The sequence below is a fragment of the Corvus hawaiiensis genome, chromosome 1 (assembly GCF_020740725.1).
Source record: "Corvus hawaiiensis isolate bCorHaw1 chromosome 1, bCorHaw1.pri.cur, whole genome shotgun sequence".
NCBI classification, from domain to species: domain Eukaryota; kingdom Metazoa; phylum Chordata; class Aves; order Passeriformes; family Corvidae; genus Corvus; species Corvus hawaiiensis.
The window spans coordinates 98172677-98199540 of record NC_063213.1 but is presented as its reverse complement, the minus strand read 5'-3'; the positions used below and the strand labels follow the sequence as shown (position 1 = coordinate 98199540).

At 49.7% G+C, this 26864-nt stretch overlaps 2 protein-coding genes across 3 annotated transcripts; one reads left to right on the top strand and one right to left on the bottom strand.

Annotated features, from left to right (window-relative positions):
- The first annotated feature begins 15 nt into the window (after nucleotides 1-15).
- DDX42 (DEAD-box helicase 42) lies at nucleotides 16-16343 on the top strand. Of its 2 annotated transcripts, XM_048320130.1 has the most exons (18): nucleotides 16-116; nucleotides 1962-2198; nucleotides 2803-2953; nucleotides 3550-3611; nucleotides 4629-4665; nucleotides 6100-6249; nucleotides 6471-6575; nucleotides 7154-7273; nucleotides 7989-8165; nucleotides 8665-8793; nucleotides 9020-9119; nucleotides 9324-9371; nucleotides 9851-9948; nucleotides 10817-11093; nucleotides 11568-11794; nucleotides 13095-13205; nucleotides 13690-13791; nucleotides 14334-16343. In XM_048320130.1, the coding sequence occupies exons 2-18, from the start codon at nucleotides 1978-1980 to the stop codon at nucleotides 15024-15026; spliced, it is 2808 nt and encodes a 935-aa protein (XP_048176087.1). In that variant the 5' UTR covers nucleotides 16-116; nucleotides 1962-1977; the 3' UTR covers nucleotides 15027-16343. The 2 variants fall into 2 exon arrangements, with proteins under 2 accessions (XP_048176087.1, XP_048176097.1); XM_048320140.1 differs by lacking the exons at nucleotides 16-116; nucleotides 1962-2198; nucleotides 2803-2953; nucleotides 4629-4665 and having other exon boundaries at nucleotides 3548-3611.
- Nucleotides 16138-26826, bottom strand: LOC125333888 (parathyroid hormone/parathyroid hormone-related peptide receptor-like). The gene is made up of 13 exons (XM_048320189.1): nucleotides 24091-26826; nucleotides 22909-23014; nucleotides 22372-22482; nucleotides 22130-22254; nucleotides 21861-21955; nucleotides 21329-21506; nucleotides 20823-20976; nucleotides 20595-20655; nucleotides 19986-20052; nucleotides 19611-19705; nucleotides 19196-19337; nucleotides 19061-19102; nucleotides 16138-18799 (listed from the first exon to the last, which is right to left on the bottom strand). The coding sequence occupies exons 1-13, from the start codon at nucleotides 24166-24168 to the stop codon at nucleotides 18455-18457; spliced, it is 1599 nt and encodes a 532-aa protein (XP_048176146.1). The 5' UTR covers nucleotides 24169-26826; the 3' UTR covers nucleotides 16138-18454.
- Nucleotides 26827-26864: the final 38 nt, after the last annotated feature.

Sequence of the window (26864 nt, the reverse complement as noted above, 5' to 3'; positions counted from 1 at the left end):
GGGCGCGCGGCCGCCGCGCGTCATCACGTACGGAGCGTGGGCACGTCGGTGCGTCGCGTCTCCACCCCCCCGCCCCGGTAACCGGGGAAGTGGCGGCGACGGCTGCGGGGCTGAGGGTGAGTGAGGGGGGCTGAGGGGCAAGGGAGGGCAGCGAGGCCGGGCCGAGCGCGGCGGCGTATCTTCCCCCGCCGGCCTGCGGGACCTCTCGCGGGCGGGACCCGCCGTAGCCGCGGCCTGGAGCAGGCGCGGGCAGCCCGGGCCTGCCCCGCACAAAGGGCCTGCCCCGCACCGCGGTTCCGCGGGCGGGAAGGGCCCCGCGCAGGGCCCGGTGTGCCGGGACAGCGCCTGTCCGGGGCTCCTGTCCCCGCCCCGGCCCTGGTCCCTGCCGTGCCCTGGGGAGGGCGATCCCGGCGCGCGGGGGTTCCTTCCAGCCCTTCCCTCCTGGAACGGGAGCGGCTGAGGCGCATCGCGGCCGTGCCCGCGGATCCCGGCGGCCGCCGGAAGGGTCCGTGCCGCGCGCGTTTCCTCCCACGGAACGGCGGCCACAGGGCAGCGAAGCCTCGGGAGTTTTCCTGTGGTCTCTGCGTCCTGTGGGAACCAGTCCCTGTTCACTCGCTGCTGGCGAGTGGGCGATCTGACCACATTTTGTACTTTTGCTGATGTATGACTGTAAAAAAGTGGCCCTTCTTATTTTTTGAGATAGCCGAAGGGAGGAAAAAGGTAGGTAAGTACAGTGAGGAAGAGTCCTTACAATCAGATTTTAAGTTAACAGTTTTCAAAGATTCCCACTGTGCTGTCACGGCAGAAATGCGGTTCCGCCTCTTATTCCTGTATTGTACATTTTGATCTCCCAGTGCCACAGATCCGCGGGTGTAAAAGCTACAAGGTGTGTCAGGACAAGAGGGAAAACAGGACTCCAGGGTCAGCTGCTGCCATGAAGAGCTGAAGAGCAGAGTTTCCCCCAAAACGTGCTACTGAGCTTTGGTCTTGACTCGAGATTTATTGAGCAAGCCCCAAGCTGGTAAATGTTCAGCACAGGGACCGGCTGCAGTATTTACCTTCCGATTGTTTGGAAGCTGTTTTTTTGCCAGTGAGTTCTGATCTCATTGAAGATTCCTAGTGTGAGGATTTGTTTAATAAGACTTGTAGCCTTTGGACAGCTAATTATAATGCATTGGAAAGCAGTGGGTGTCTTCCTCTCTTTCCTGCCTTACAGGTATGATTTGCTTGACCATGCAGATAATGAAATGACTCAAGAATGGAAACTGTAAATATTAATATATCAGTCCAGTCTTCATCTTAGAAAATCAAGTTCTGGGCAGACATGCTATGTGGAGTGTTTAAAATATTGTTTGAAAAATAGAGGTTGGAGAGCATATAAATATGTGTGCATAATATAGAGAGATCATGTATGTGGCTGAAGGTGCTGTCTTAAGAGGCAAAGGGAGTTGGCTTTTGGCAGAGATGTGCCTGGGCTCACACGAGCCTTGTGCTGCTCTGGGCCCATTTCTCTGGAGGTTGCTGGGTTGCAGGAGTGAGATATTGACAAGCCGTGAAACACTTCCAGATGGGACGATGTGGACATGCAAAATATGCACCGAGCTGCCTTTTTGTCTCTTGTTCCTCCTGATGTTCAAAGTTCTGGCCTTGGGTTTGTTTGTCTTAGACTGCAAACAGGACAGGTAACATCTTAAATATGTTTGAGTAATCCTTGAAGGACACAACCTGTTCTGGAAGACAGCCACTTTGTTTTATTCTTCTCTGGAATTGTGGATATGTTCACACTGACAAAAGAGCAGAGCCCCATCCTTTTTGGGAAACAGATTAAACTCTTGTCTCTCAGAGTTCCACAGGTCCCTGTGTCATGACTGAAGGGATCAAGTAACAAGAAAAATAATGGCAATTATCTATAACTGCCTGAAGCAGAAAGGGCATTAATTTGTCTTTTCTCATGTTAACAGGTATATTGGGGACATCATGAATTGGAATAAAGGCGGACCTGGTACGAAGAGAGGCTTCGGGTTTGGTGGATTTGCCATAACACCTGGGAAGAAAGAGGAGCCCAAGCTGTCTCAGCAGTCCCACAGTGCTTTTGGCACAGCCGGCTCCTCGGCTGCGTTCACAAAATCGGGGCCTCCTCAGCTGCCTTCCTTCTACAAAATCGGGTCAAAGAGAGCAAATTTTGATGAGGAGAATGCGTAAGTACCGTTATTTCTCGTGTTTCTGTAGCTCTAGATTTTAATGGTTTTATGTTTCCGAGGTCAGGGGAAGTATCTGTGATGTTTGTATATATAAATACATAATAATATACTTAAAAGACTGTGAGATACTACAGTAGCCCATGGAAGCTTTCCTCCTCCAGCTTTCCCCTCTCTAGAACGTATTTTATTCACTCTATGGTGCTCTCAAAGTTGGAGCCAAGCAGGATAAATTTGGGTGTGTTTTGCACAGGAAAACATTGATCTCCACAATTCTTTACTAACCCTTCTATTGGCTGCATAAATGTGTAAGTAAGGCTGAGAAGGTTGGGATTGTTAAACCTGGAGAAGTTTGGGGCTGACCTACTGAAGGGAGCCTACAAGAAAGATGGAGAGGGGCTGAGTTTCATATTATCTACTTGCCCTGCCATCACTTTGAACTTATAACATGAATAATTGTAAATAAATAAATCTCGACATCTTCTCTTGTGTCCATACTGACTTTTATTGTCTGTGTGGGTACCTTGACTCAACCAGAAGCCATGAAAGACAGCGCAGTGCTGTAAACTATGTGCTGACTGGACTGTTGTTCATCTCTTTTCAGGTACTTTGAGGATGAAGAGGAAGATTCCAGCAATGTGGAATTGCCCTACATTCCCGCAGAGAATTCCCCCACTCGGCAGCAGTTTCATTCCAAATCTGCAGACTCTGACAGTGATGATGATCCTCTGGAGGCATTCATGGCTGAAGTGGAGGCAAGACCAGGCTCGGGAAATGTTTATTCATTGATGTGGCTGTACCTGTGTGCTGTCAGGGGCAGCAAATATCACTCAGGGCTTTGGCAGCTGAGGTCAAAATGCCACTTGACTTTGGGTTTTGTGTAGAATGGTGTTAGTTAGAACTCAAAAATGAATTAGATTGGCAGAGAGTGGATATGACTTACAATAACTTAACTATTTAACTGCTTTTAGGATGTCAGAACAGTACAACATAGAGCTCTGCTTGTCTCTAAACATCAAACTAAGGTTTCGTGCATTTTTCACTACCTAAATGGAAATTGTTTGTATTTATCATGAGCTGTTTCTTAGCTACAGTTCTGTTATTAGTTGGGTTCAGGAGAAATATGGGTAGTTTATTTTTTCAACAGCATCGTCACAAGCTTAGAGTATGTAAATTCAAAGGTATTGGTAGGAGAATTTATTTAGCATAATCAGGTACGGAACAAGACAAAGCTTAGTCCAAGAAGTGTTGTCTCTGTGACATAATGGTCTAATTATGCAGGAACATTTTTCCCTTACATGTTTTACCATCTTGGGTCTTTTTGACATGTGACAATTTTATGACCTGTTAGGATCAAGCTGCTCGAGACATGAAGAGACTCGAAGATAAAGACAAAGAAAAAAAGAACGTTAAGTAAGTTCTTTTTTATCATTCCCATTCCTACCAGTGTCTTGTATGGTGCTCAGAGAATTCCAGTGCATTCTGTTGATGATGGTTGTTCATTAGACAGTATAGTATATACCTAATAAACATCATTAACCAGTGCATGATATCCTGTGGATAACGATTTGTGCTGTGAAAATGCAATAATAGGGAAGAATCCATGGCACCATCCCGTGGCAAACGGCAACAACACGGAGAGTTATCCCACGTGAGAAGCCTTTCCAGGCCACAGAAATTGGGGCAGCACGTTGTACTCCTGCCACCTTCCAGATCAGCCTGGATAGTTTTTCTGCTTCCCACACCCTTAGAGAGATCAGGATGGTTTAGCTTAAAATTGCATTTATGTGAGCAAAATAACTCAGTGCTGCTGTACCTGGACTACTGGAGACTCTTCCAAACTTGCACTTACTTTTTAGACATTGAAGCTGATAGATTAGGTGGCACGTGACACTTGGGGTTTGGAGTTTAAAAACAGTTTAAATTTGTGCAGCTTATCTATTTGTTTTGACCAAGGAAAATAGTTATGCTGTTGATTCTTGATAGAAATGTCAGATATATTTGTAGAAGTTACATTGCATGGGGTTGATCCCAGATATACATGGTCCTGAAACAGAACACCGGATCCAAATCACCACCTGGGGAAGTTCTGAACTGGATTTGCACTTCCTGGCTCATATTCCTCTTCAGTTGTGGCTCTTCTGTAGCATCAAGAGCTTAGACCAGAATGATCTTTGATGTGGCTTCTGCTGGGAAGATGGAGTCCTAATCTTTCAGTCTCAGTACTAGAAGTAAAGAGAAGTCTTTGCAGGGTCACTGCCATGGTTGGCACCAGATATGAAAACTCCATGGGTTGGGAACATGAATGTTGCCGAGTTGATAGCGTTGTCTCTTCCACAAAATCTGAAGCTCAGCACTAATCAAATGAAACTGTTGAGCTGAGTCTGTGGAACACTTGCAGGGAAGTTTTTTCTCCGCTTGTTTTTCCAGGGGTATTCGAGATGACATTGAAGAGGAAGATGACCAAGTGAGTTCCTATGCAGTCTTTCTATCTTCTTTCTTGTTGTTTTGGTTTTTTTTACCTTTCCTCTCCAAACACATAACTACTAGGGACAAACAAAATTCCAGTATCATGCACAGTATCCGGACAATTCAGCAGGAAGCTGTAGTGGTTACTCTGTGGTCTCTACCCTTCTAGGTGTTTTAAGAAGAATATTAGACAGTTGCATTCATTGAAGAAGATTTTTTTTCAGTCAGTTTGAACTTCAGATTCCTGTATAGGTTGTTCAGTGTCCAAGGATCTTACAAATTGTAATTAGCACAGTCAGCTCCAGGGGACACCAGGGAGGGGCTGTTGGACTGTGGAGGCTCCTTGCAGTGGAATGGGGGGTATGTTCAGGGCAAGAATCAGGCTTTTTTGATCCCTGTTTTCAGAGAAGCTCCAGTTCTCATTGAGGTTTATAAGCATCACTGTAGCCAAAATAATAAAGAGAAAAGACTTAATTTCAAAATGTACCTTACTACTGAGTTGTAGTTACTAACTCTTGTGTTACTTGCATTAATGCAGAGCTTGGCAGGGTTATCTGGCCGTGAGGGCTCTGCTGCCAGTGGTGTGTGTAGCTGTGCCAAAGTTTGAGCAGAGATGACTTTATGCTTGGGGACAGCTGTTGTTCAAGTGTATTGTGTGCATAGCTCTGTGACTGAGGGATAATTGGCCAGGAGAATGGAAAAGCCAGATGAGTATATACATATATATTTGTAATTGAGCCTTGTTTGACAAATCTGATCTTAAATATTTGCTTCAAGTCAAGCGAGACTGGTGTTTTCTCTATGAGAAAGTCTTGGTGTGCCAGTGAGAATCTGAGAGACACAAACATCTTTGTGAGCTGTGAGGATTGCATGTGACAGGGTGACAGTGTTTTAATTTGGGCTTGTCTTGAAGGACTCTTCTGAAATAGTTTCTTTACTTCCCCTAACTAGACTTTGAGAAATGAAACTGTATCTATTTTTCATTGAGAGAGTCAACAACAGATGTGAAAGAAACTATCTTTGGCATAGCATGTTTAAAAAAATAAACATCATATGCTTAGTAACAATGTACTTTCTGGTTAGAAACCTACAGCGTTTGTGCTTTGTTCATATGGAAATAAGAATAGATCCTTGTTAAATGTAACAAGACTTGGTAGAAGGAGTTGTTAAGCAGACACATAAGAGGAGTTTGGTTTTTAGGAGCATTTTGTGGTGTAGCTGAAACTGGAGTTGTTTTCTTTATTTGTACTTCTTGTCCTTCGGGATGTATCTGTTGGTATTTATTAGAAGAATCAGTTCTAGCGAATGTAGTTACTTTTTCCTCAATGGTAGGTGTGAAAGCAAACAGCCACTTAGCACAGACATCACTTCAACAAACAGTAGTAATTTTGCATCCTATTGTATGTGAGTTTGCTGATCTGTTTTGCTGCAGGAAGCGTATTTTCGCTACATGGCTGAGAACCCCACTGCTGGTGTGGTGCAAGAGGAGGAAGAGGATAACCTGGAGTATGATAGTGATGGGAATCCGATTGCACCGTCCAAAAAAATCATTGATCCTCTTCCACCTATTGACCATTCAGAGGTAGGAGGGAATTCTGTTCTGTTCTGTTTGAGGCATTCCAGAGAGGAGGAGCTGAGAAGGCCCCTGTAATATTTCAGTGCTTTCTTAGGTAAGTCATATCAAAGGTCCTTGAGAAATGGCATCATTTAAGCAAATGTTCTGGCAGACAATTAAGAACTTCAGAAAAAATGGAATCTTGAGTCTGGACTAACTGAGTAATTAATTAATTAATTATCTTGCAGATTGAATACCCACCATTTGAGAAAAATTTCTACGATGAGCACGAGGAGATCACCAGCTTGACCCCGCAGCAAGTGGTGGAGTTACGGCACAAGCTGAATCTCCGGGTAAGCTGGTCACAGAACTGTCCTCCCAGCAGCTTTTAACTCCCTTTTATTTTCAGACTATCTTAGTTTTAATGAAGATTTTCACAGGGAACTCCTGCTTTTGAATCCAGGCCTCTCGGACACTTCCAGTGATCTTGTTTTCTTGAAAGTCTCCTATGGATTTGTGAAAGTGGACAGTGAGGATTGATACTTGAGACCTAGGAGTTAAAGCAGAAGCTAGGAGTTTAAAGCTAGGAGTTAGATATGCAGAAATTAGTTCTTTGCCATTTGTAACATGTTAGTGGGGTGACCTTCTGTGAAGGGAATTATTTGGGGTAGAACACCAGTTACACACAAGGAGGTAAAAATGATGTTGAGTATCTCATGTTGATTGACAGATAAATAAATTTTTATACCTGAAAGTCTTGTTTACACAACACATTTGAATTTGCACCCAGTTACATTTAACATCCACTCAAAAAGTAAAGTTATTTTTCAGAGGCAGAGAGACCCTTGACGCTTTTTTTTTTTTTTTTTAACAGATTGCTCTTTGTTTTTCTCTCACTGTTCATGAACAAAGATCTTTTTGTCTTTCCAAGGTCTCCGGGGCTGCTCCTCCAAGGCCTGGCAGTAGTTTTGCTCATTTTGGGTTTGATGAGCAACTTATGCATCAGATTAGGAAATCTGAGTATACCCAACCCACTCCAATACAATGTCAGGTGAGTGTTGTTCATTCTCGAACTTCTAAAGAGAGCTGAAAGAATGCATGCGAAGCTCCCTCATCCACATGAGGATGTGACAAATTCTAGTTGCTTGCAGAGAGCCATGGGTTTTTCTAGAAAAATAGCTTTGATATTTTTTAAATAGAAGTTTACCCACTTTTTTTTTCCTTGTTAAATGACTGCTGTAAATATATCCATATTCCTTTTTCATTGTATTTTTTGGCAAATGAAGAACATTCAAGTGATGTCTCTTGCTTAAAGAAATGTATGAGAAGTTCAGGGTTTGTGGTTTTTTTTTAGAGGTTGTATTAAAAATAACCATAGCAGTAGCTGAATAAAGAGCCGTATATTGACAGCTTTATTCCTTGAAGAGCCATGCAAACTAAAGGGATTCTACTGCAATGTTTTTAGCATTCTTAGAGCTGGACAAGATACATTTGTGTACATATAAACATATCCTTGGGGTGCTGTACCGTGCCCAAACATTGATTTCATACAGGCCACCAGTAGTCCAACACAGTAATGGTTTCCAGCCCTTAAAATAAACTAATTCAGAGCTGAACTTGGCAATAAAACCGTGTGAGCATTGGCAAATTGTTGCTGCGAGTCCTCTGTGGTGGGCTTTCCTCGTTACCTGAGTGTTCCTGTACTGTCTAGCACAAGGATACACTATGGTGGGCATAATGTGGGGTTAGAATCTCCTTCTTTTCAGGGTGTTCCAGTGGCACTAAGTGGCAGAGACATGATTGGGATTGCTAAGACTGGAAGTGGGAAAACAGCCGCCTTCATCTGGCCAATGCTGATCCACATCATGGATCAGAAGGAGCTTGAACCAGGGGATGGTCCCATTGCAGTGATCGTCTGCCCGACCAGGGAGCTCTGCCAGCAGGTAGGTGTGGAGCATTCCTGTGTGTGCCAGCCAGTCTTCTTGGAGAAGAAGGCAAAACTCTTGGCAAAAATTATCAAAGAACCTCAGGAAAGTATTTGAAAAAACTATTCTGTGCATGAGTAGCCTGGCTCCAGCTCACACCTCTTATCTACCCTTGTTTTCTTGAAAGATCATGACAAATCTAAAATTTTAAATTTTTGCAAAGTGCTCCTGTATTACTTTTAGGCATAAGAATGCTGTGGATGCATTGCAACAAATTGTTATGTGCAAAAGGATAGAGCCTGCAGGTTAAATTATTGTTGGATACCTAAATAGGTTTCTCAAGTTACTGGAAATTACCCACATGTGTCAAAGTATTCATCCCTGAGGAGTTTGGAATAATTTCATTAAGTTAGTAGCTGAAAAGGGCATTTCAAAAGCCGAGCTGAATTTGCAAGGTCGGTGTGTTGTCTCAGAGCTGTCTGACGTGAGCTGTGCTGTGTTTGTGTCACACCCTCAGATCCACTCCGAGTGCAAGCGCTTTGGCAAGGCGTATAACCTGCGCTCCGTGGCTGTGTACGGAGGAGGGAGCATGTGGGAGCAAGCCAAGGCCCTGCAGGAGGGGGCAGAGATCGTGGTCTGCACTCCAGTAAGTACCTGTGTGCACCAAGTACAGGGGTTTGCACTGTTGGACTTGAAAAAAGTTACAAGAATCTGTTCCTATGTTGTGAATATTGACACTAATTCTAGACTGAAGCCCTGAGATGTTTTCTGTTCTAAGTCTCTGGTAAGTCAGGATAAAAAGCAGCTAGGTGGTTGTATATATTAACATGTTCTTAAATATGCTTTAAAAACTTGGAGCTTTCTCTTACTAGGGTCGTTTGATTGATCATGTGAAAAAGAAAGCTACGAACCTTCAGAGAGTCACTTACCTTGTGTTTGATGAAGCTGACAGAATGTTTGATATGGGGTTTGGTACGTATTGAACCAAAGTCACTGTTTTGGAAAGCAGTGGTGCCCAGTCCCAGCTTTGTGGGTCTGTAAAATTAAATAGTGAGTGAGAAGCATTCATTCATTCTGTGATTATGTGTCAAATAAAGCAGTGAAACTTCATTTTGACTTACTTCTACTAAATAATGAGCATACAGGGTTGATTAGAGCATTTCTTCTCTTTTGCAGAGTATCAGGTCAGATCAATCGCAAGCCATGTACGTCCTGACAGACAGAGTGAGTAAACAGTGAGTCTGGAGCAGAGCTTGGATTTCCAGTTCTGGACACAGCCACACCAGGAGACTTGTGCCAAAGTCCACTGGTGTTGTTCTCAGCGTGGGCTCTTGGGAGGGCGTAGTTGTGACATGTGGGCATTCAGCTTATCTCCCTGTAATCCCTCCACTGACTGCACTCAGAGCAAAGATGATTAGCTGAATTCATGTTCATATGCCTTGAAATTCAGTGTTCTGAGCTGCCATGAGAGAAAGTTCACAGCAGGGTCCCATATTATCAACATTTCAGATGCCATGAAATGTGTTTCCACTTTGTGGTATTCTAACAGTGGTTGGTAATTTCCATTAGAATCCATAAAACCTCAGCTTCAGCTCACTGACACTCAGGAATCCAAGTCCTCCTTCACAACATCCGTGCAGTGTTTTCACAGTTCTGAAAGAAAGTTTCTACTTCAAGGAGTTTGAACCCTGTTTCTCTTCCAGCCCTCTTGTTCAGTGCCACGTTCCGTAAGAAGATTGAGAAATTGGCCCGGGATATTCTGATCGACCCAATTCGGGTTGTGCAAGGAGACATTGGAGAGGTGATTCCATGATACTTGTGAGACACTCAGAGCAAGGAATTGTTGTGTTTCTGTTCTCTGAAATTTAAGTTAAACTGCAAAAATCATCATTTATATTTAGTTTTAAATAATTTGTGCTTAGCAAAAATAGAAAGTTTTGTGCGTTTTTATTTTTATCTTACTGACCTTCTTCCTGCCAACAAATATTCCAGAAGTGGTGGGAGGTTTCATCAAGGAGTAAAACATTAATGGAGTGGTTTATTTTTGTTATTAGGCTGAATCAATGGATGTATCTTTTAGTTTTGTCTCAAAAGCATGAACAAAGCCATTGCAACTTCTGCAGTGAAGGATTTGAGACTTAAAAGCTCTTTCGTATGTTTTACATGGGAATGTTGATGCTGGACTTGCTTGACAGTGACAGCTGAACTATTGGCAGGCTGGGATCTGGTAGGAAGCTGATGAAGTGGCCAGATGTAAATTCGCTGGGAAGAAACTTTGCTAATAATATATTGAAACAGTTGAGAAATTTCACAAGATGCCTTCAGAACATTCTTCTTTTAACCAGTTCTCTGTATTTTTTATTTTTTACATCGGGTCCCCTTATAACAAAAAAAATGTCTGCATGAAGCTCTTCTTTCTGGGAAAATTTTTCCTTAATTTTGCTTAAGAAAAGCAGCAGCTTTCCCAGCTCAGTCACAGGGCCTCCATTCATTGATCTAAACTGTTACTGTATAGTGGGAGCATCATCCTTGAAATAATATTAAAATATGTAAAAATCCTATCTTTCAAAGAAACTTGCAGGTAGTGCTGTGAGCTGTGCTGCACTGTATTAATTTAGGAGTCTGTTTATTCCTCCCACCTTCCTCACTGAGGACATTTCTCCCCTTAGGCAAACGAAGATGTCACTCAGATTGTGGAGATCTTCCCCTCTGGGCCCAGCAAGTGGAACTGGCTGACACGGCGCCTCGTGGAGTTCACGTCCTCCGGGAGCGTCCTCCTCTTTGTCACCAAGAAAGCCAACGCAGAGGAACTGGCCAATAACCTCAAGCAGGAGGATCATAACCTGGGGCTGCTTCATGGGGACATGGACCAGAGTGAGAGAAATAAAGTCATTTCGGAGTTCAAGAAAAAGGGCATCCCCATACTGGTAGCTACTGACGTGGCAGGTACGTGACCTTCTGGAAAGCAGCTCAGACAAGCTGTGGGTATCACAGAAAGGCAAACATGTTGCAGTGGAAGGCAACCAGGTTGGCTTCTGCACCTCTAGGACACTGTGTTCCAGGTGCTTTTCAGAACCATGGAATATCCTGAGCTGGAAGGGACCCACAGGGATCATGGAGCCCAGCTCCTGGCCCTGCACAAACACCCCCAAGAGTCGTCACACTGTGTGCCTGTGCAGTACATGGCATTGGGAAGGGAGGTTATTTTTAGTCTCTTAATGATGCCTAAATTACAGTCTGACATATTTTTTAATATGCAGAAAGGAAAGCTGTGTCTTAAGGAAGTGGTTGTTGTTCATTCATCAGCTGACATTCCTTTTGCCCGCTGGACCAGAGTAGGGTGGTACCCTGGTACCAGAGGGATTGCTTTGAGTTAGTTGGGGATAACGACACTTCCCACCACACTGCTCTCTCTTCCAGCTCGAGGGTTGGATATCCCTTCCATCAAGACTGTCATCAACTATGACGTGGCTCGGGACATAGACACCCACACCCACCGGATCGGCCGCACCGGCCGCGCGGGGGAGAAGGGCGTCGCTTACACTCTGCTCACCCCCAAGGACAGCAACTTCGCTGGTGACCTCGTCAGAAACCTGGAGGGTGCCAACCAACACGTCTCCAAAGAGCTGCTGGATCTGGCAATGCAGGTATGAACCAGCAAAACTACTTGAGATGAGGAAGTTTCACTCCAGATTCAGCACAAAATCAGCCAGCTCATGTCACAGGCTCCATCATGTGTTAGCGGTGACCTTTTGGGGACCTGTTGTGGTTTAAAGTAGGTTTCCTAGTGTTTTTAATGGCCTTTGAAAGAATCCATGACGATTTTGGAACACAGTATGTGTCTTGGGGTGACTTTATGATGTGTATCCCCTATCACCGCTCTATGTCCAGAAATCAGTTTGTGCCTTTCTGTGCCTTTGGCCAAACCGGCACAGTATGTGATCTATTTTGGGGCCAGGCACTGCCTAGGAAATTAGGAGCTGTAATCTGCTGATGCCAGCAGAGCATTCCAGTGTCTCATTGCAGTCAGATTTATAGCAGGCACCTGGGAGATGCAGCTTAGTTGAAAGCTAAACTAGAAAACAATTACAGGGACATTCCCTCTGTGAAAGGGTTGTTGCTTGATCATTCCACCTGCTTGGCAGTGCTCTCTGGCAAGTTTGCTATATATAGGTATGACAGGTAGCTGCAGCAATTGTGCTTGTGCCACTGAACTGATCAACTCTTTAATTTCTTGTCTTTTGCTGCCTGTGTAGCTGCAAGAGAGCCCAACTCCCAAATTCAGAGATGGATTAGCAGGCCTGTGGCTACATTAGCAAGCAGCTTGAACAGCAGCTGCCAAATGAAAATACTTTCTCTGACATAGAGAGGCAGCATTTTCAGAAGGAACAGAATTAGTGAGGCAGAGCTTCCCTGGCTGCCTTGAGAGGAGCATGTAGAAGTCAGCTGACTTATTTACATTTGGAGAGACTGTAGGGCATAAAAAGAGGTGCAGCCAGCTAATACTTAAACACCTGGAAACAGGAGGTCTGGTTGGGCTGACATTCCCTGGCCACTGCTTGGTATAGAAAGTTTTGGTGACAGACCCTCATTTCTCCTTAGCCAAGCACTGGGCTAAATCAGTGACCAAAGTATGAGCAAGAGCAGAACTCCTAAGTGATGGCATTGGAAATTGTGTTTATTCCTGGGTTTATTAGAATTCAAACCCCCAAAACCTTAACATGGATGAGAGTTGAAGGCATAAAATTAGTTTTCATAGAAAGCATTTGTAACCCAAAGCATCAGACCCACATGGCACAACTGTCTACAGCAGCTGTGTGGTTGAATGGAAAACAGTATTTGTTTGTCTTTCAAAATGCTCAGTGTCCTTTTTTTCTCATTCTCATTACATGCATTTATGAAGCTTTTTATTCCCTGTGTTGAGAAACATTTATCCTTTTGTTACAGAATCCGTGGTTCCGGAAATCCCGTTTTAAAGGAGGGAAAGGCAAGAAGCTGAATATTGGTGGTGGAGGCTTGGGATACCGCGAACGCCCCGGGCTGGGCTCAGAAAATACCGTAAGTAGAGATGCTGAGGAGGTTGTTCACAGATTCTTGGAACTTTTTCACTTAGTGATTAAAGATGATTCTTTAATTTAAAAAATCTTGGTACTGGATTACAGTGTCTGCTTTAAAAGTTCTCATAGCTCAGCATCTTTCAGAGTTAGGATCAGATATCTCAAGTGAAAGTCTCCTGTGCTGTTCTCTTGTCAAGAGCTGCTTTTTTTTAGAGCCAGCGTGATCCAGAAGGTTTGGAGATTCCTCATAGACTGTCACTGTAAAATAAATACTAATAAATTACTTCAAAAGCCATTTCCAGGCTGATTCTTGGCAGAAAAAAAATGGAGCAAACTGTTCCACTGCTCAGGGCTCTCCAGAAGTCTGTCATCCTTAGTGGATGTATTTCCTTGAGTGCAGGGACAGGATAGATTTGGGGAGTGGTTGAATTGAGCGTGCCTGTGTGGGATAAACCTCTGCAGTTGCCCTTTGTGGTTTTGCGCAGGACCGTGGAAACAACAACAGTGTGATGAGCAACTACGAGGCCTACAAGCCATCCACGGGGGCCATGGGGGACAGGCTGACAGCAATGAAAGCAGCTTTCCAGGTTGGTTCCATGCTTGGACTCTTCTCTGCCCTGAAAATGCAGCAGCCCTGTTATTTCAGGGAAGTTGAGTGTGGTGGTTGTGGCTGTGTCACTTGGAGCACACTCAGCATTGCAGTCCTGAGTGGTGGAATTAGGTGCAGGCTGGACCGAACACGTTTGCACAAATTTGCCAAACTTTCTTTGTTTTCTGCTGACTCTTTGTTCTTTTTCCTTTCTGGATTCTGCACCTGGGCTTGATTCTGTTGAGGTTGCTTAGCAGCAATAATGTAATTGCAAGCGAAAGGGGAAACAGAAGCTTTGTCTCTTCAGTGTAAAAATTAACCCCTCAATGTAAGAATTCCCTTGTCCCTGTGGTCTGGGAGGAGGTGCCCGTTACTGTGTGTCCATAAGCACAGCAAGAATGTAATCACTCCAAGACTGACTTTTTCTAGGAACTCTGTTTCCCAAAATCCAAGGTGGGCTTGTGAATGCACCGTGACTCCGTGTTCTGTGGGGCAGCACAGAGCCAAACCTGCTCTCTTTTGTCTCTCCCTTTCCTGCAGTCCCAGTACAAGAGTCACTTTGTTGCTGCAAGTTTAAATAACCAAAAGACTGGGAGCTCTGCTGCTGGTGCCAGCGGCTGGACCAGCGCTGGGAGCCTGAACTCCGTCCCAACGAGTTCAGCGCAGCAAAACGCTGCCAACCCCGAGAGCCCCATCGCGGCCATGGTGGCAGCAAAGGGTGTCCCGGGCTTCACCAGCACCGGCAATCTGAGCAGCGTTCCCACCTTCCCGAGTGTCGGAGCACAGGGCTTCAACAACACAAACACCAGCGCCAACAGTCGAGAAGGCGGCGGCGGCGTTGGTGGCGTTGTCAGAGAACGGTACAACGACAACCGGCCCAGTCGCCACGGCGAGGCCCCGCGGCGTGGGGAGGGCGGTGGCCGCGCAGAGGGTGGCGGCCGCTACAACGACGTCCAACGCCACGGTGAAGGTGGCGGCCGCCACAGTGACCCCTCCCGGCACGGTGACGGCCGCCACGGGGACGTCCATCGCCACAGCGAGGGCCGGCACTTCACCGACTTCCCGGGCGGCGGGAACCGCAACAACGGCGACAGCAGGAACAGCACTGAAGGGAGGAACAGCGAGAGCAGGAATGGAGAGAACAGGAAGGATGCCAACAGCCGGGACAACAAGACAGATGGTTTTGCTGTCCCAGAGCCCCCAAAACGGAAGAAGAGCCGGTGGGACAGTTAAAAGCTGGGGGTTCACAGCCTGGAATCTCTGCAGGTAGTGTTGTCTTTTTCCAGAGGATTTCTTGGGGTTTCTGGTAACTGGTTGTTGAGCAGCTGGGGCAGGAGAAGGAAACCATGAGAACCCCCATGCAAGTTCATCTGCGGACAGATTCACCTGAATGAAATGCACACAACACCTAGTGAAAGAAATCATTTTGATAAAGTTCCCTGGGTTCTGGGTTTGAAATATTCAGTGCTCGAGTGACTCTGCTGGATTTAAACAGATCTTCTTGACAAAAAGAAGCTGTTCCACATCCTTGGAACGTTAAGAAACTGTTGTCCATAGAAGTATAAATTAGTCTTTTCTTAACCAGCGTTCACATTTACAAACCAGTCCAGTCCACCTAGAGATGCTCAGGACCTGCCTGTTAGACATTAATCTTGCAGCAGTTTGGTCAGTATGGTGAGTTCTTCCCCCCTCTCCTTTTCACATATTCTCCCTAAATAATTTGGCCTCCACGTTGCCCGTACCTCTTTCCCCATCACCTAAGAATGCATCAATTAGCTTTGCTGAAGGTGGGGCAGAGCAAGTTGATTTTTTTTTTTTTTTTTTTTTTTTTTTTTTTTTTTTTTTTTTTTTTTGTGGTGTGTGTGGAGCTGTTCAAGGGATCCTTCTCCAGCTCAGCAAATCACAAATTCACTTGTAGTGTAGGTTGGACTCCCTGGCTTGTTTGTGGTCAGTACTTTAATTCCAACCCCATTGCCCAGATATTTCTTTTCTTTTGAAGAACCTCCTATTTCCTAATATCCCTCATTCTGGTGGAAGCCTGCATAGCAAACCTGTCTCTCTGCTGTGCCTATGCACCCTCTGTTCTGAGAGGGTTGAGTGCTTTCTTCAAATTAAAAACAAAAAAGGGAAAACAATCACCACAACAATCAGAGGCTGGAGCCCCCAGCAAGTGTGGCTAAAGGAAGAGGCTTCACTCAGAAATTCAGGGATCTGTTACTCAGAAGCCTTTAGGGAGAGCCCAGAAAAAATTAATGAAAACCAGCTCCAATCTGGCCCTGTATTGGACACATGTAATAAATCTATAAAATCTTGCTTGCCCATTTTTAACTCGTCGTGTGTATTACCCATTTTTTAACTTTTTTTTTTTTTTGCCACAAGGTAGGGAAGAACTTTTCAGTTGGAACATGTCAGCACCCACCGCTGGCTTGTTTCCACTGGAAGAAGTACCAGAAGCTGTCAGGGTTTTGTGACATTGTGATGTTTTCTTTATCAGCTGTGCATTTACTTTCTGCTTGCTCTAGTAAATGTTTTATTACTGGTACAAATATATTCAGTGTGTGCTTTTTATTCTCCACTTCCTTTGGCTGCCCTGGTGTGCAGATGGAGAACTGACTGACTGGAGATTTGACTGTGTCTCTCTCACCAGAGGTTGTGGATTGTAGTTGATAAAAGACTTCCTGTGGTTTTTCTTAGTATCTTTCACCCCAAAATGTTTCACGAACCCTGCTTTAGCTTCAAGGCCTCCTGGGAAATAGATTTTCCTCTGCTTTATAAGAGGAAAGGATAGAGCCCAGGGCATAGGACTCATCCCAGCTTTTCGTGGGGTCATGGGCAGACCTGGAAAGAGAACTCAGCAACAGTCCCGAGATCTGACTGACACCGGAATGGCTTCAGTTAAGACACCAAGTGATTATTTGGGCCCCCTCAGAAATCAGCTCTAATCTGTTGCAGAGTTTTTAAAAATAGTTTCCAGAATTCGCTCCCCACAGTCTGGGCAGGAATCATTGCCCTGGTTTGAGCTCTGCACATTTGGTGTGAAGACAGGGGTGGTTCAGGGCAGACTGGCAGGGCTTCACAAGCTGTTGTGTTCCCCTTCTCACCCTGAAGGTTCATCACTCTGCAATTAAAGATTGGAGTTTCAAAACAAATTGTAAAAATATCCCCACAGTCTGAGCTGCCATCTGCTCCCTCCCTTCCCGGATCCCAGCTCGCTGCCACTGGGAACCAGCCCCATGTGAGGCATATGCTGGGGGTTCTCCCCTTTTTAACACTTCCCTCTGCTCTTTGTAGAATTATTGAAATTCCTCACCCCTCTCCCAGCTACCGGGAGCCTCTTGGGCAGAGAGTGAGTAAATACTGATAAGTGACAGGGAGCCACAAATGTCAGCTTGCAGGGCTGTGCGAGGTCCATGGGAGGGTTGGTTCCATCCCCATGGAACAAGGGAGCAGTGTGAGCAGCATTCCAGCTGCCCTGAGAGGGGATCTGTCCCTGTAGTGGCAGCTGTGCTGGTGTCTTCCAAAGAGACAAATTCCTTCCAGGAGATGATTAAAAAAATGTGAATCCTGGAGCCCTTCCCTCCCCTGACATGGCTCCTGGTTGTTTGTCCCTCCAGTTCCCTGTGACTCCCTTTCCACCTTAGTGTTTCACAGAATTATTTACCTGTTCCCTGACACTGTCTTTAGCATGAAATTGCTGCCTTGAGGAACTGTGTAGGAAAAAGATGCTCCATGCTACCACCAACATGCTGTTTAATTCATTTGCCATCTACACCAGCTCCTTGGGAATGCCTTTTCCCTCAGGCGAGGAGCTTTCCCAGCCAGTGCAGAGCAGTGGGCAGGGGGATGCTGGGGCTGCCTGTCGCTGGCAGGGGGCAGGGAGAGCAGACCTGGCTGGGAACGGGGCCGGGGTTCCAGCCTTTCCCCCCACTGCTGCTCTCCAGCCACTGGCCGCTGGCTCCGTGGTAGAATACAAGGATGGACACAAGCCAGACAGACTATTCACTTCTTAGCCTGCAATGAGATGACACGGCCACGACTGTTGCATGCAGGGGCCTGTGTGTTAATGGATGAAGTGTTAGGGGTCCAGGTATTCCCTGCACCCTTCCAGGCCACAAAGTTTGTCCTGCCTCCCTCAGCCCACCCTGTCCCAGTGCCTCCTGGTCTGATTTGTGGTTGTGTGTTGCTGTTCATGCCACCCGTGAGCTGCAGAGGATGCAAGGGAGGGCAGGGTGAGCTGCAGAGCAGCTCCACGGGCACTCAGTGCTCCCCCAGGCCGGACAAGGCTGGAGCTGGTTCTGGGTAGGGGAGTCCGAGGGGATGGGCTTTAATGCCCTGGAGAAGTCACCTCCCACTTGTGGGGTAGGAGTGAGCACGGAGGTGATTCCTGGTGAAGACTCAAGGCTTTGCATGCACAGACATCATATCAGTCACTTGCACGTGGAGGAGAATGAGGTTTTATGGCTTGTTTTTGGGCCGGGGGAAAGGAGGAGCGAGAGCACCTGATCCTTTTGTACACTGGCTCTGACGGAAAGGGAGCTGGGCTGTTCCAGCTGCTGTACCAACCCTGGCCCTCCATGCAAGTGTCAGCAGAGCCCGAAGCGTGAGGATCAGCATCTTTCCGGGCACATCTGGATGCCGAGGTGGGAGATGCACCCTCCTTTTCACAGCACCGTTTCCAGCTCCTTGTCGGGCTTGGGGTGACACTGAGTCGGGTCTGTCAGACCCATCGTGTTTTCCCCCCGGGGTTTCTGGCTCATTTCCTGGGCGGGGCAGGGCAGGAGCTGGTCCGAGGCGCCGGAGCTGGGGATGTATCCGGGCGGGCGGGGCCGGGCCGGGAGCAGCAGCCCCCGGGTGCCCCCCGCTCCCCGCCCCGCCAGGCTCGTGCTGCAGCTTTGGGGGGCCTGGGACCCCGGCCCGGCGCAGCAGCAGCTCCCGGGGCGCGCCTGCTGCCCCAAGTCCAGCGCCAGGAGCCTCCGGAAATGGGCCTTCTTGATCTCGGCCTGCACCTGAGTGAGCAGAGGGGGCTGCTGTTCCCAGAGACAGCAAAACAACCTTCCCTCCCCTTCCTGCTTTCCCTTCCCTTTCCCCTGCCCTTTTCCCTTACCTCCCTTTTTCCTTTCCCTTTCTTTTTTTCCCTCCATATCCTACTGAGAGGGATGAATCCAAGCTTTTTGCTCTGGTTATCACAGCCTGGGGCTGCAGGTTTGCCTTCCCTGACCCTGAAGGGACTGGAACAGGGAGCTCAGCCCCTCGCTCTTCCCACTTACCTCCCCATTGCAAAAGCAGTAGATAAAAGCCACAAAGAAACCCTGCCAAGAGACCAAAAGAGGTGGAGTTTGAGGTCCCGGAGCCTCCCTGGATGAACATCCCTCAATGCTCAGAGCAGTCCCGTGTCAACACACCTGGGAGGAGTTAAAGAGCATCTCGTAGTGCATCTGAATCTGCCACAGGAGCCCGGAGACCTCGGTGTAGGGCATGGCCATGAACACCACGTAGTGGACTCCGAAAAGCGGCATCAGCACCAGCGTGGACTTGAGCAGCTTCCTGAAAGGAGAAATCCTGGAGTTGTTACCCAGGACCCGCTGGGCAGCCCCCGGCCCCTGCAGTGTCCAGGCTGGAGGTGGGAGCAGGAAGAGCTCGGAACTCCAGAGCCAGGCTTCAATCCAGCAGAGCTGCCAGAAGCACTGGCTGCCAGTGTCCTGCCACCCTTCCTCACTCCTTCAGCCCTACCCACACCTCTGCTCCTTATTCACAACCTCTGGGAGCCATCCTGGCTGAACAGGCAGGACATGAGGGTGTGGGGCTGCCAGCACTTGCCTGTACTGCTGCCGGGGGTCCAGCTTGCCCGTGGTGGTCTCCCAGAGCTTGGAGGCCAACACCCGGACGATGTTGAGGAAGAGGAAAAAGTTCACCTGCCAACAGACACCCACTGTGGTGATGGTGCTCACAGTGACCTGGGGTCTGCCTGAGGAGCCATCAGGGACACAGACAGGCAACTCTGGTGCAGGCAGGGACATGGCAGCGATGCTGTGGTCAGAGCAGGAGGGACCAGAGCCCCCGGATCCCTCTGGGCCCTCCCTGGGTGCCCAAGTGGCCAGGACAAAACTCCAGTGACCACAAGCAAACAGCTCTGGTCTCTATCAATCCTCTTTCCCCAAAAGGAATTGGGAGGCTTATCCACAGGATTCTTACCACAACAGCAGCCAGGATGGGGACCTGATAAATCCACTTCATGTTCCCCGCACTGAGGTCCCAGCACCTGAGAAGACCAGTAAAGAAAGTCCTTGGAGAAACCTGATGTCACTGGGAAGGTAAATTGCCAGCTGATGGCTCCCTGTACCCCCAACCACCATCTCCTACCCTTCACCCCTTTGGTGGGCTTTGTGTAAATCTTGAGCCCTAGCTACAAGCATTTGTAACTGTCATGGTGGGGCAAAGCAGGTTTAAATAAGCATTAATGTTCCTGAGGGCTCCTTGGCCACCTCATCCCAAACTCCTGCTGTTCAAGTGGTGGCCTTTCTCCTTTTAAAATGCCTCACTCCAGAATGTGCCCTTTAGCATCCATCTCTGTGCTGTTTATTGATCAATTTATGCTGCAAACCTGCATCCACCATCCTCCCAAATGCAGAACAAAACCATTATCACTCTGCATTACTGACAATTCTATGAACAAGCCTTGAATGTGTGTTTCCTCCTCTTGTTCTTTTTGGAAAATTTTCATTTCCAAAAAGCTCTGGTGCCCACAGATACTTTGCTGGCATTTGCAACCACTCTTCCCCTCCCAAAGGTGGGTGTACGCACTGCGTATCCGCCAGCGAGGCCCTGACGCTGGCCCAGACAGACACAAACACAGCAGGGAGACCTGGAAGGGCAGAGCCAGAGTGAGGAGCAGGGTTGAAGCATCACCTTTGCAGATCAAATCAGTTCCTGCATCCCACTGCCCTTCCCTGGGCACTCGGTGCTGCTCAGCCGTGGCCGATGCCACAGCTCCAGGCTGCTCTCCGGGACCACAGCCGGGTCTGTGCTCACCCCAGCCGATGATGATGAGGACCCACAAGTAGTTCTTGTTGGAGAGGAAGGCCATGAAGATCAGGCTGTGCAGGTAGAGACCTTCCACCAGGATCCAGTAGTGGTTGGTGGCCAGAAAATAGAGGAAGAGAGTCACCACCACCTTGCAGCCAACCTGTGGGCACAGGGAGATGCCCATGTCAGGCTGGTCCCCAAAAGCAAAACTTTTTGCTTTCTGGTCACCAAAACCCAGCTGTGCCCCGTGTTCCTCTTGCAGAGACCTACATCTTCCCTGGGATATTCCAGCATCTTCTTTCCCACAGGACAGGTATTGCCTGTACACAGGCCAAGGTACTCTGTCACTCTCGTCTCTAGTGTGGCACCAGGACAGGGAGGAGCTGGGTAGAGCCAAAGGTGGACCTTCATCCCCTTCCCCTGAGCAGCACAGCCCTGGACTGGGAGGATCCCGAGCACATCCCATTGCATCAGGGCTCCTAAATTCCCCTTTTCCCCCATCCACCACTTGCCAAGTGGCCCCGTTGTCCTGGCAAGGGACCCCTGAAATCCTCCTCCCGCATCCTGTCGGTGTCGCTGGGCACCGTGCCTGAGTAGAGCACCATGTCCTTCACGAAGATGCTGAGGGCCCGGCAGATGAAGGAGGTGAAGAGGTGGACGTGGATGTAGTTCCGTGTGCAGTGCAGGCGCCTGCGGAGAAGGGATGTCACACGAACCCAGCCCCGCTGCCCAGCCAACTCATCACACCTGGGCTGAAGGAATGGGGGGGTCCCAGAGGGAGCTCTGGGGTGTCAGCCTTCCCATGGACACAGAAAGCAGACCTAGGAGCAAGTGGCGTGTCCACACTGTCCAAGAGCGGGGTGGAGCAGACCAGGAGCTGGTCACACTGGGGGTGTTTGGGGCTTTGGGAAATTGGTGGATGTTTGTGTTGGGTCTGGGGTTGTTCCTATTCCTTTGGGGGCTGCCCCCCCTCAGGGCTCGTGTGTGTGGGCGATGGGATGAGGAGGGTTCTCCCACACAGGAGGGGCTTTGGCCTCCCCTTACTTGAAGTAGGAGAGGATGCAGACAGCGACGATGAGGGAGGCCAGTGAGATGGAGTAGCCCACCGTGTACATCAGGTGCAGGCGGTCAAACACCTCCTGGAAGAGAAGGACTGAGCTCCACCTCCCTGCCGGAGCACAGGGGGAGCAGGGCTGGTTTGAGGAGCAGAGAGGGAAGAGCACCCCACCCCCAGCACTTCTCTGGCCTTTGCTTCATCCTTCCCTGGCCCCCATCCACACCCCTTTCCCAGCACCTCTGACACACACGATCACCTTCTCGCGGCTCCGGCTCTCGGAGGAGAAGAGCAGGGCACACTCCGTGTAGTTGGCCCAGGTCTTGTTGATGCTGAGAGCCATGGCCCAGGTCCCGTAGGCACTGCAGTACCTGTAGGCATGACCTGGGAACAGCAACGGGCACTGTGGCAGCAGAAGGACCCGCGGGAAGCCCAGACATGTCCCTGCTGCATGGATTGTCACCAGGGAGAGGTCGCTCTCTGCCCAGGTACAAGACTTGCCTTTGTGGTTGAAGTCATAGATGTAGTCGGGGCAAGGCACTGACACCTCCTGGCTGGGGGAGCCCCTTGGCCAGCAGATGATCCCATCCCACTCTGGAGGGCAGCTGGGGTCTGGCCAAAGAGCAAAGACACATCTCACATCTCCAGTCAGGGCCTCAGCATAACCTCTGGCTTCCCCAGGTGTATGCTGGACCAGGAGGAGGAAAACGCTGCCACAGATTCCCCTGGGCTGCAGAGAGGGAGAAGCTGCAGGGGGCCAGGGATAGGGACACATCCCACCTCTTCCAGATGGGGCAAGGCCCCTCCACAGCTCTCGTTTGTGGTGTACATGGAGCTGTCTGGAAACTGCTGGAGCCAGTGCTGGCTCCTCAGGGTGATGGTTGCACCCAGAGCACACAGGGTGCCATGAGCTCCACAAACCCCCAGGAGCTGGGTGTCCTCAGCCCCATCCCGCTCCCGTCAGAGGGGACAGTATTCCCCACAGTGTAACGAGCTCCACCAGGGCTGGCTGGCCCAAGCACAGGGGAGGGACAATACCTTTGATCTTCTCCAGCTGGGCCTTTATGTCTCTCTGACACTTTTCCTTGGCCTCCACCAGGAGATAGATCTGCTCTTCTTTCGTGAGAACATCATCGGGATCAACCTGCCCAGACAAAACCCAAGTGACAACCCCTCGGCTCAAGTCACAGCATGGCCATGCTCTCCCAACCCTCTCCAGGAGAGTCAGGTTTAGGTGGCTTTGGGTAGATTCAACAACACAGGGAAGGAAAAAAGCTCTTCCTGCCTATCTGCTCTCATTTTTCCCTCTTCCAAGGCTGATGCTGACCCCAAGCCCCCTCCCACCCTCTCCATGGTCATTTCTGCTCATGTTTCTGTGCAGAAATCAGTGGCCTGTCGGGCTCCTGCCCCAGCTCTCTGTCACCCACCCCACGAGCAGTGCTGGGTGTCCCTGTTGCCCACACTGAGCTCTCCAGGCCAGGTCTGGCAACCTCTGGGTAAAATGCCTGACCAGGGCTCAGCGAACCAGCCAGTGTCCAGTTCCCGGAGTAGACAGTGCAACCCATGGCACCTTCAGCCTCCCCATCATACCACATGTGCAAATGTCTTTTGGGGTGTTTTGGGCTAAGATGCTTGAAGGAGTCTAGAGCCAGGATGAGGACACAGCTTTGGAAGTGAAAAGGAGCTGGGATGCAGAGGGGTCACTCTCCCCAGACTGACTGCAGTGAGCGCAGCCAAACCTGGCTCCAGAGAGATCCAGGACTCCCGTCCATGCTCTTCCCGAAACCAGCATCTGGGTGGCTGGATGGGGGGCTGGTGAGGGATGTGGGGCAGGCGTGGGATGCTGGGGGTTCATCAGCAGGGTGGGGGCCTGGCTGTGGGAGTCTCACTGGCTGTGCCCAGCTCTGCTCTCCCCACATGCCTCCAGCCCCTCCTGCACTGCTCGTAAACCGCCCGCTCCGTTCCCCCGACTCTTCCGAGGCAGTGAGCCCTGCCCTCAGTGTGTCCAAGAAATGGAAAAGCCATCACGCTGCAGTGCCTCCATGGCTGCTGGGAAGCTTTTAGCAGGAGTGGAGAGAGTGGAGATGCTCTCCCTCCTGCCCAGCAGCTCTGCAGAGCGGGACCGTGAGTCGGGAGCACGCCCAGCCCCGACCGGGCGGGTGGCACAACATTTAAAGCCAGGAGAGGGACCGGAGGAGCCCCGGGGCCACGCAGACTTACCAGAGCCCACGCCGAGCTGAGGAGGCAGCAGCAGAAGAGAGTCACCATGATACCTCCCACGGGACCAGATGCCTCCATGGTGCTACCGTGTCACTCGGATGGGGACTTCAGGGACCAGAATTGCTGCCAGCGGTGGAGAGGGCTGGTGTGTTCAGCAGGACAGAGCATCTTCTGGGAGCACCGTCCTGGCTGCCAGCCCCGCTGAGGTGAGGCGGCAGTGGGGGCACAGCCCGTCCCTGGGAGATCAGGGCTGGGTGAACCCCCTGTCCCTGCGGGCACTGCCCCGGCACGGCTATAGGGATCTGCTCACAGGCTCTCCAGGCAGGGCGGTTTCTCCCCCCATCATGCTTGATCCTATTCTCTCTTTGTGTCTTGCCTGCTTTAAGCAGCTCTGGGAGCGTGTGCAAACAATTCCCGTTCGGATGGGGATGGCAGAGGTTTATTGGCTTAGCCCAAGGTGCTAAAATCCTCTTCATTCAAGGCAGATTCCTCTTCTCTTTTCAGAAACTTCTCTCACTGCCTGGTGGCTCATTTTTCAGCTGTCACAGCATTCCCCCACTGCCCCCAAGTCCCCTCCAGCCCCAGACTGGTCCCAAGGAGCCGGAGGAAGGTGGGGAAAATCCCAGCGAGGTGGCTAGAAGCAGGGAGGCAGAGGGTGCAAGCACGTGAGCAGCACCTCGAGCTGATGCTCCTGCGTTAGGATGTCTTTCAGGCAGACACCAGTTTAACCCTTTTCCTTCTCCAGGGGCTGGGATGTGTTTTGGGGACATGTGCTGGGATCTGTCCTGCTCCCCCAGGCACCCACAGTGACCTCAGGGCATGTCTGCATTCGGTCTCCTGTGGAGAGGGGCTGGAGGCTCCATCCTGGGGCAGGGGGGTGGAGGGAGCAGCCACCCGCGCGGGGTCCCACGCTGTCGTTGGGCATCAGGTCAGAGCTGGTCCCACTGCAGCTGTCACCATCCCCCTGCATCCCCCTGTGGCGGCCCCAGGGCTGCCCCCTGCCTTTCAGGATCATGCTGATGCCCAGCTTGCTCCCACCACCCAGCCAGTTCCAACACCTTGTGTCCCCCTGGGGCACAAAGAGGGGAGCCCTCTTTCCCCAAGCAGGTTGTCATTAGTGGGATGAGGATGGAATTCAACAGCGCAGTGCCAAATCCCTGGAACAGCAGCTCCCAGCCTGGGCCCCTCCCTTGGCCCGTGTAATCCATGGCCAGACACAGCTCTTGCTGCCTCCGTGAGTGCCCCAATCCTGCACAGAGCAGCAGAGCCCCTGGAGCCTCCCTTGGGGTTTTCCTGGCAAGGCAGCTCATTCTGGCCCCAGCCATGAGCCCCCATGACTGCATGATGAGGGTCAGAGTCCTGCTGGGCTCCTGCAGCGAGGGAAGGCCGAGGGAGCACCGCAAATCCCAAGGACAGGGCTCAGGAGGGGCTGCTGCTCCTGCTGATAGAATCGGACAGCAACACAAGCCCCGCAGTGGCCATCAGCTGAAAATCAAGGAGGGTTTGGGGACATCGGGAGCAGCTGCCTGTCTGCACCGCCCGGGCCGTGGCGTGGGTGTGACACGAGCTCTGTCAGCAGCTCCTCGGGATGCTGCATGGGCACGGAGGGCAACCGAGGGATAAACAGTCCAACTGCACCATGAATGTTTTCTGAAGGCTCTGCTGGGTCTGATTTCTGACCCAGAAGCTTCTGGGGAGTGAGGATGGAGTTAAGGTGAGGTTATTTTGGTGTCAGATGGATGCTGAGGGGGAGGCAGCTCAGGGGCAATTTGATTCCCTTGATTTCCCAGGCGAAACCTGACCCAGGCTCCGAGTTCACACTTAGCAAAACATGTTGGGTTTTTTTGCCAAATGACTAGTATTCTAGAGAGCTCTGGAAAACAGTGATTGCAAATGACAGCCATCCAGCCCCCTCAGCTCCCCAGTCCCCGCTAGCAATCAGGAGATGATGGCATATAGCAAATTCCCAGCAGTTTGTGGCTGCTCCCTCCTCCTGAATGACCCCCGTAACTCCTCCTGTGCCCTGGTGCCCCACACATCGTTTAAGTTACTGGTTTAGAATATCTCAGTATAACCCTCAAGCCCCATTTTCTGGGATGCTGAACTTCAGTGAGTTCTGTGCCTTTTGTGGGTCTTCAAACAGTTGGAAGGAGGGTGAGAGCAGGGGCATCTCCCACCAGAGCCTGCCCAGCACCTGGAGAGGAGCCAAAAGGAGACCCCATCGGCCCTGCACGTTTTGTAGGTGCTTGGGATGGGTGGTGCTAGGCTGGGAAAGATCTGCGCTGATGGATTCAGTTGTGCCTTTGGCCATCATTTGTGTTTCCTCATTAGCCATCCTGAGGGAGGTGAGCACCTACACTGGTCTTTTCCAGGGCACAAGCTCAGCCCTGGGGAGAGACTGGGGCAAAGCAGACCCTGAGCATGAGGCCAAGGGAGTGTTCAGAGAGTTCTGAGCTCCTTTGAAGCAGCTCTTCATAAATCCTGGTCTTAAAAGGGCTCTGCAGTGCTGGCCCTTGCCGGGCTGCCTGCAACCAGGCACATTTCCCTGTGGGTATCAGGGCAGGTTTATCAGCCATCCTGTTGCTATTTTCTTGCCGGGCCCCCGTGGCCATTTGCGTTTAGGTTTCAGTGATCGTTTAGCAAGCAGCCCCCATGCAGCCCACCCGGTGCAGGTGCTGGAGGGGGACACGTCCCCCCTTTTGCAGCTGGGGGGGGCAGCTGGTGGCTTCGTGGAGCCAGGAGCTGATGACAATGGGCAATTGTCAAATTGGGGC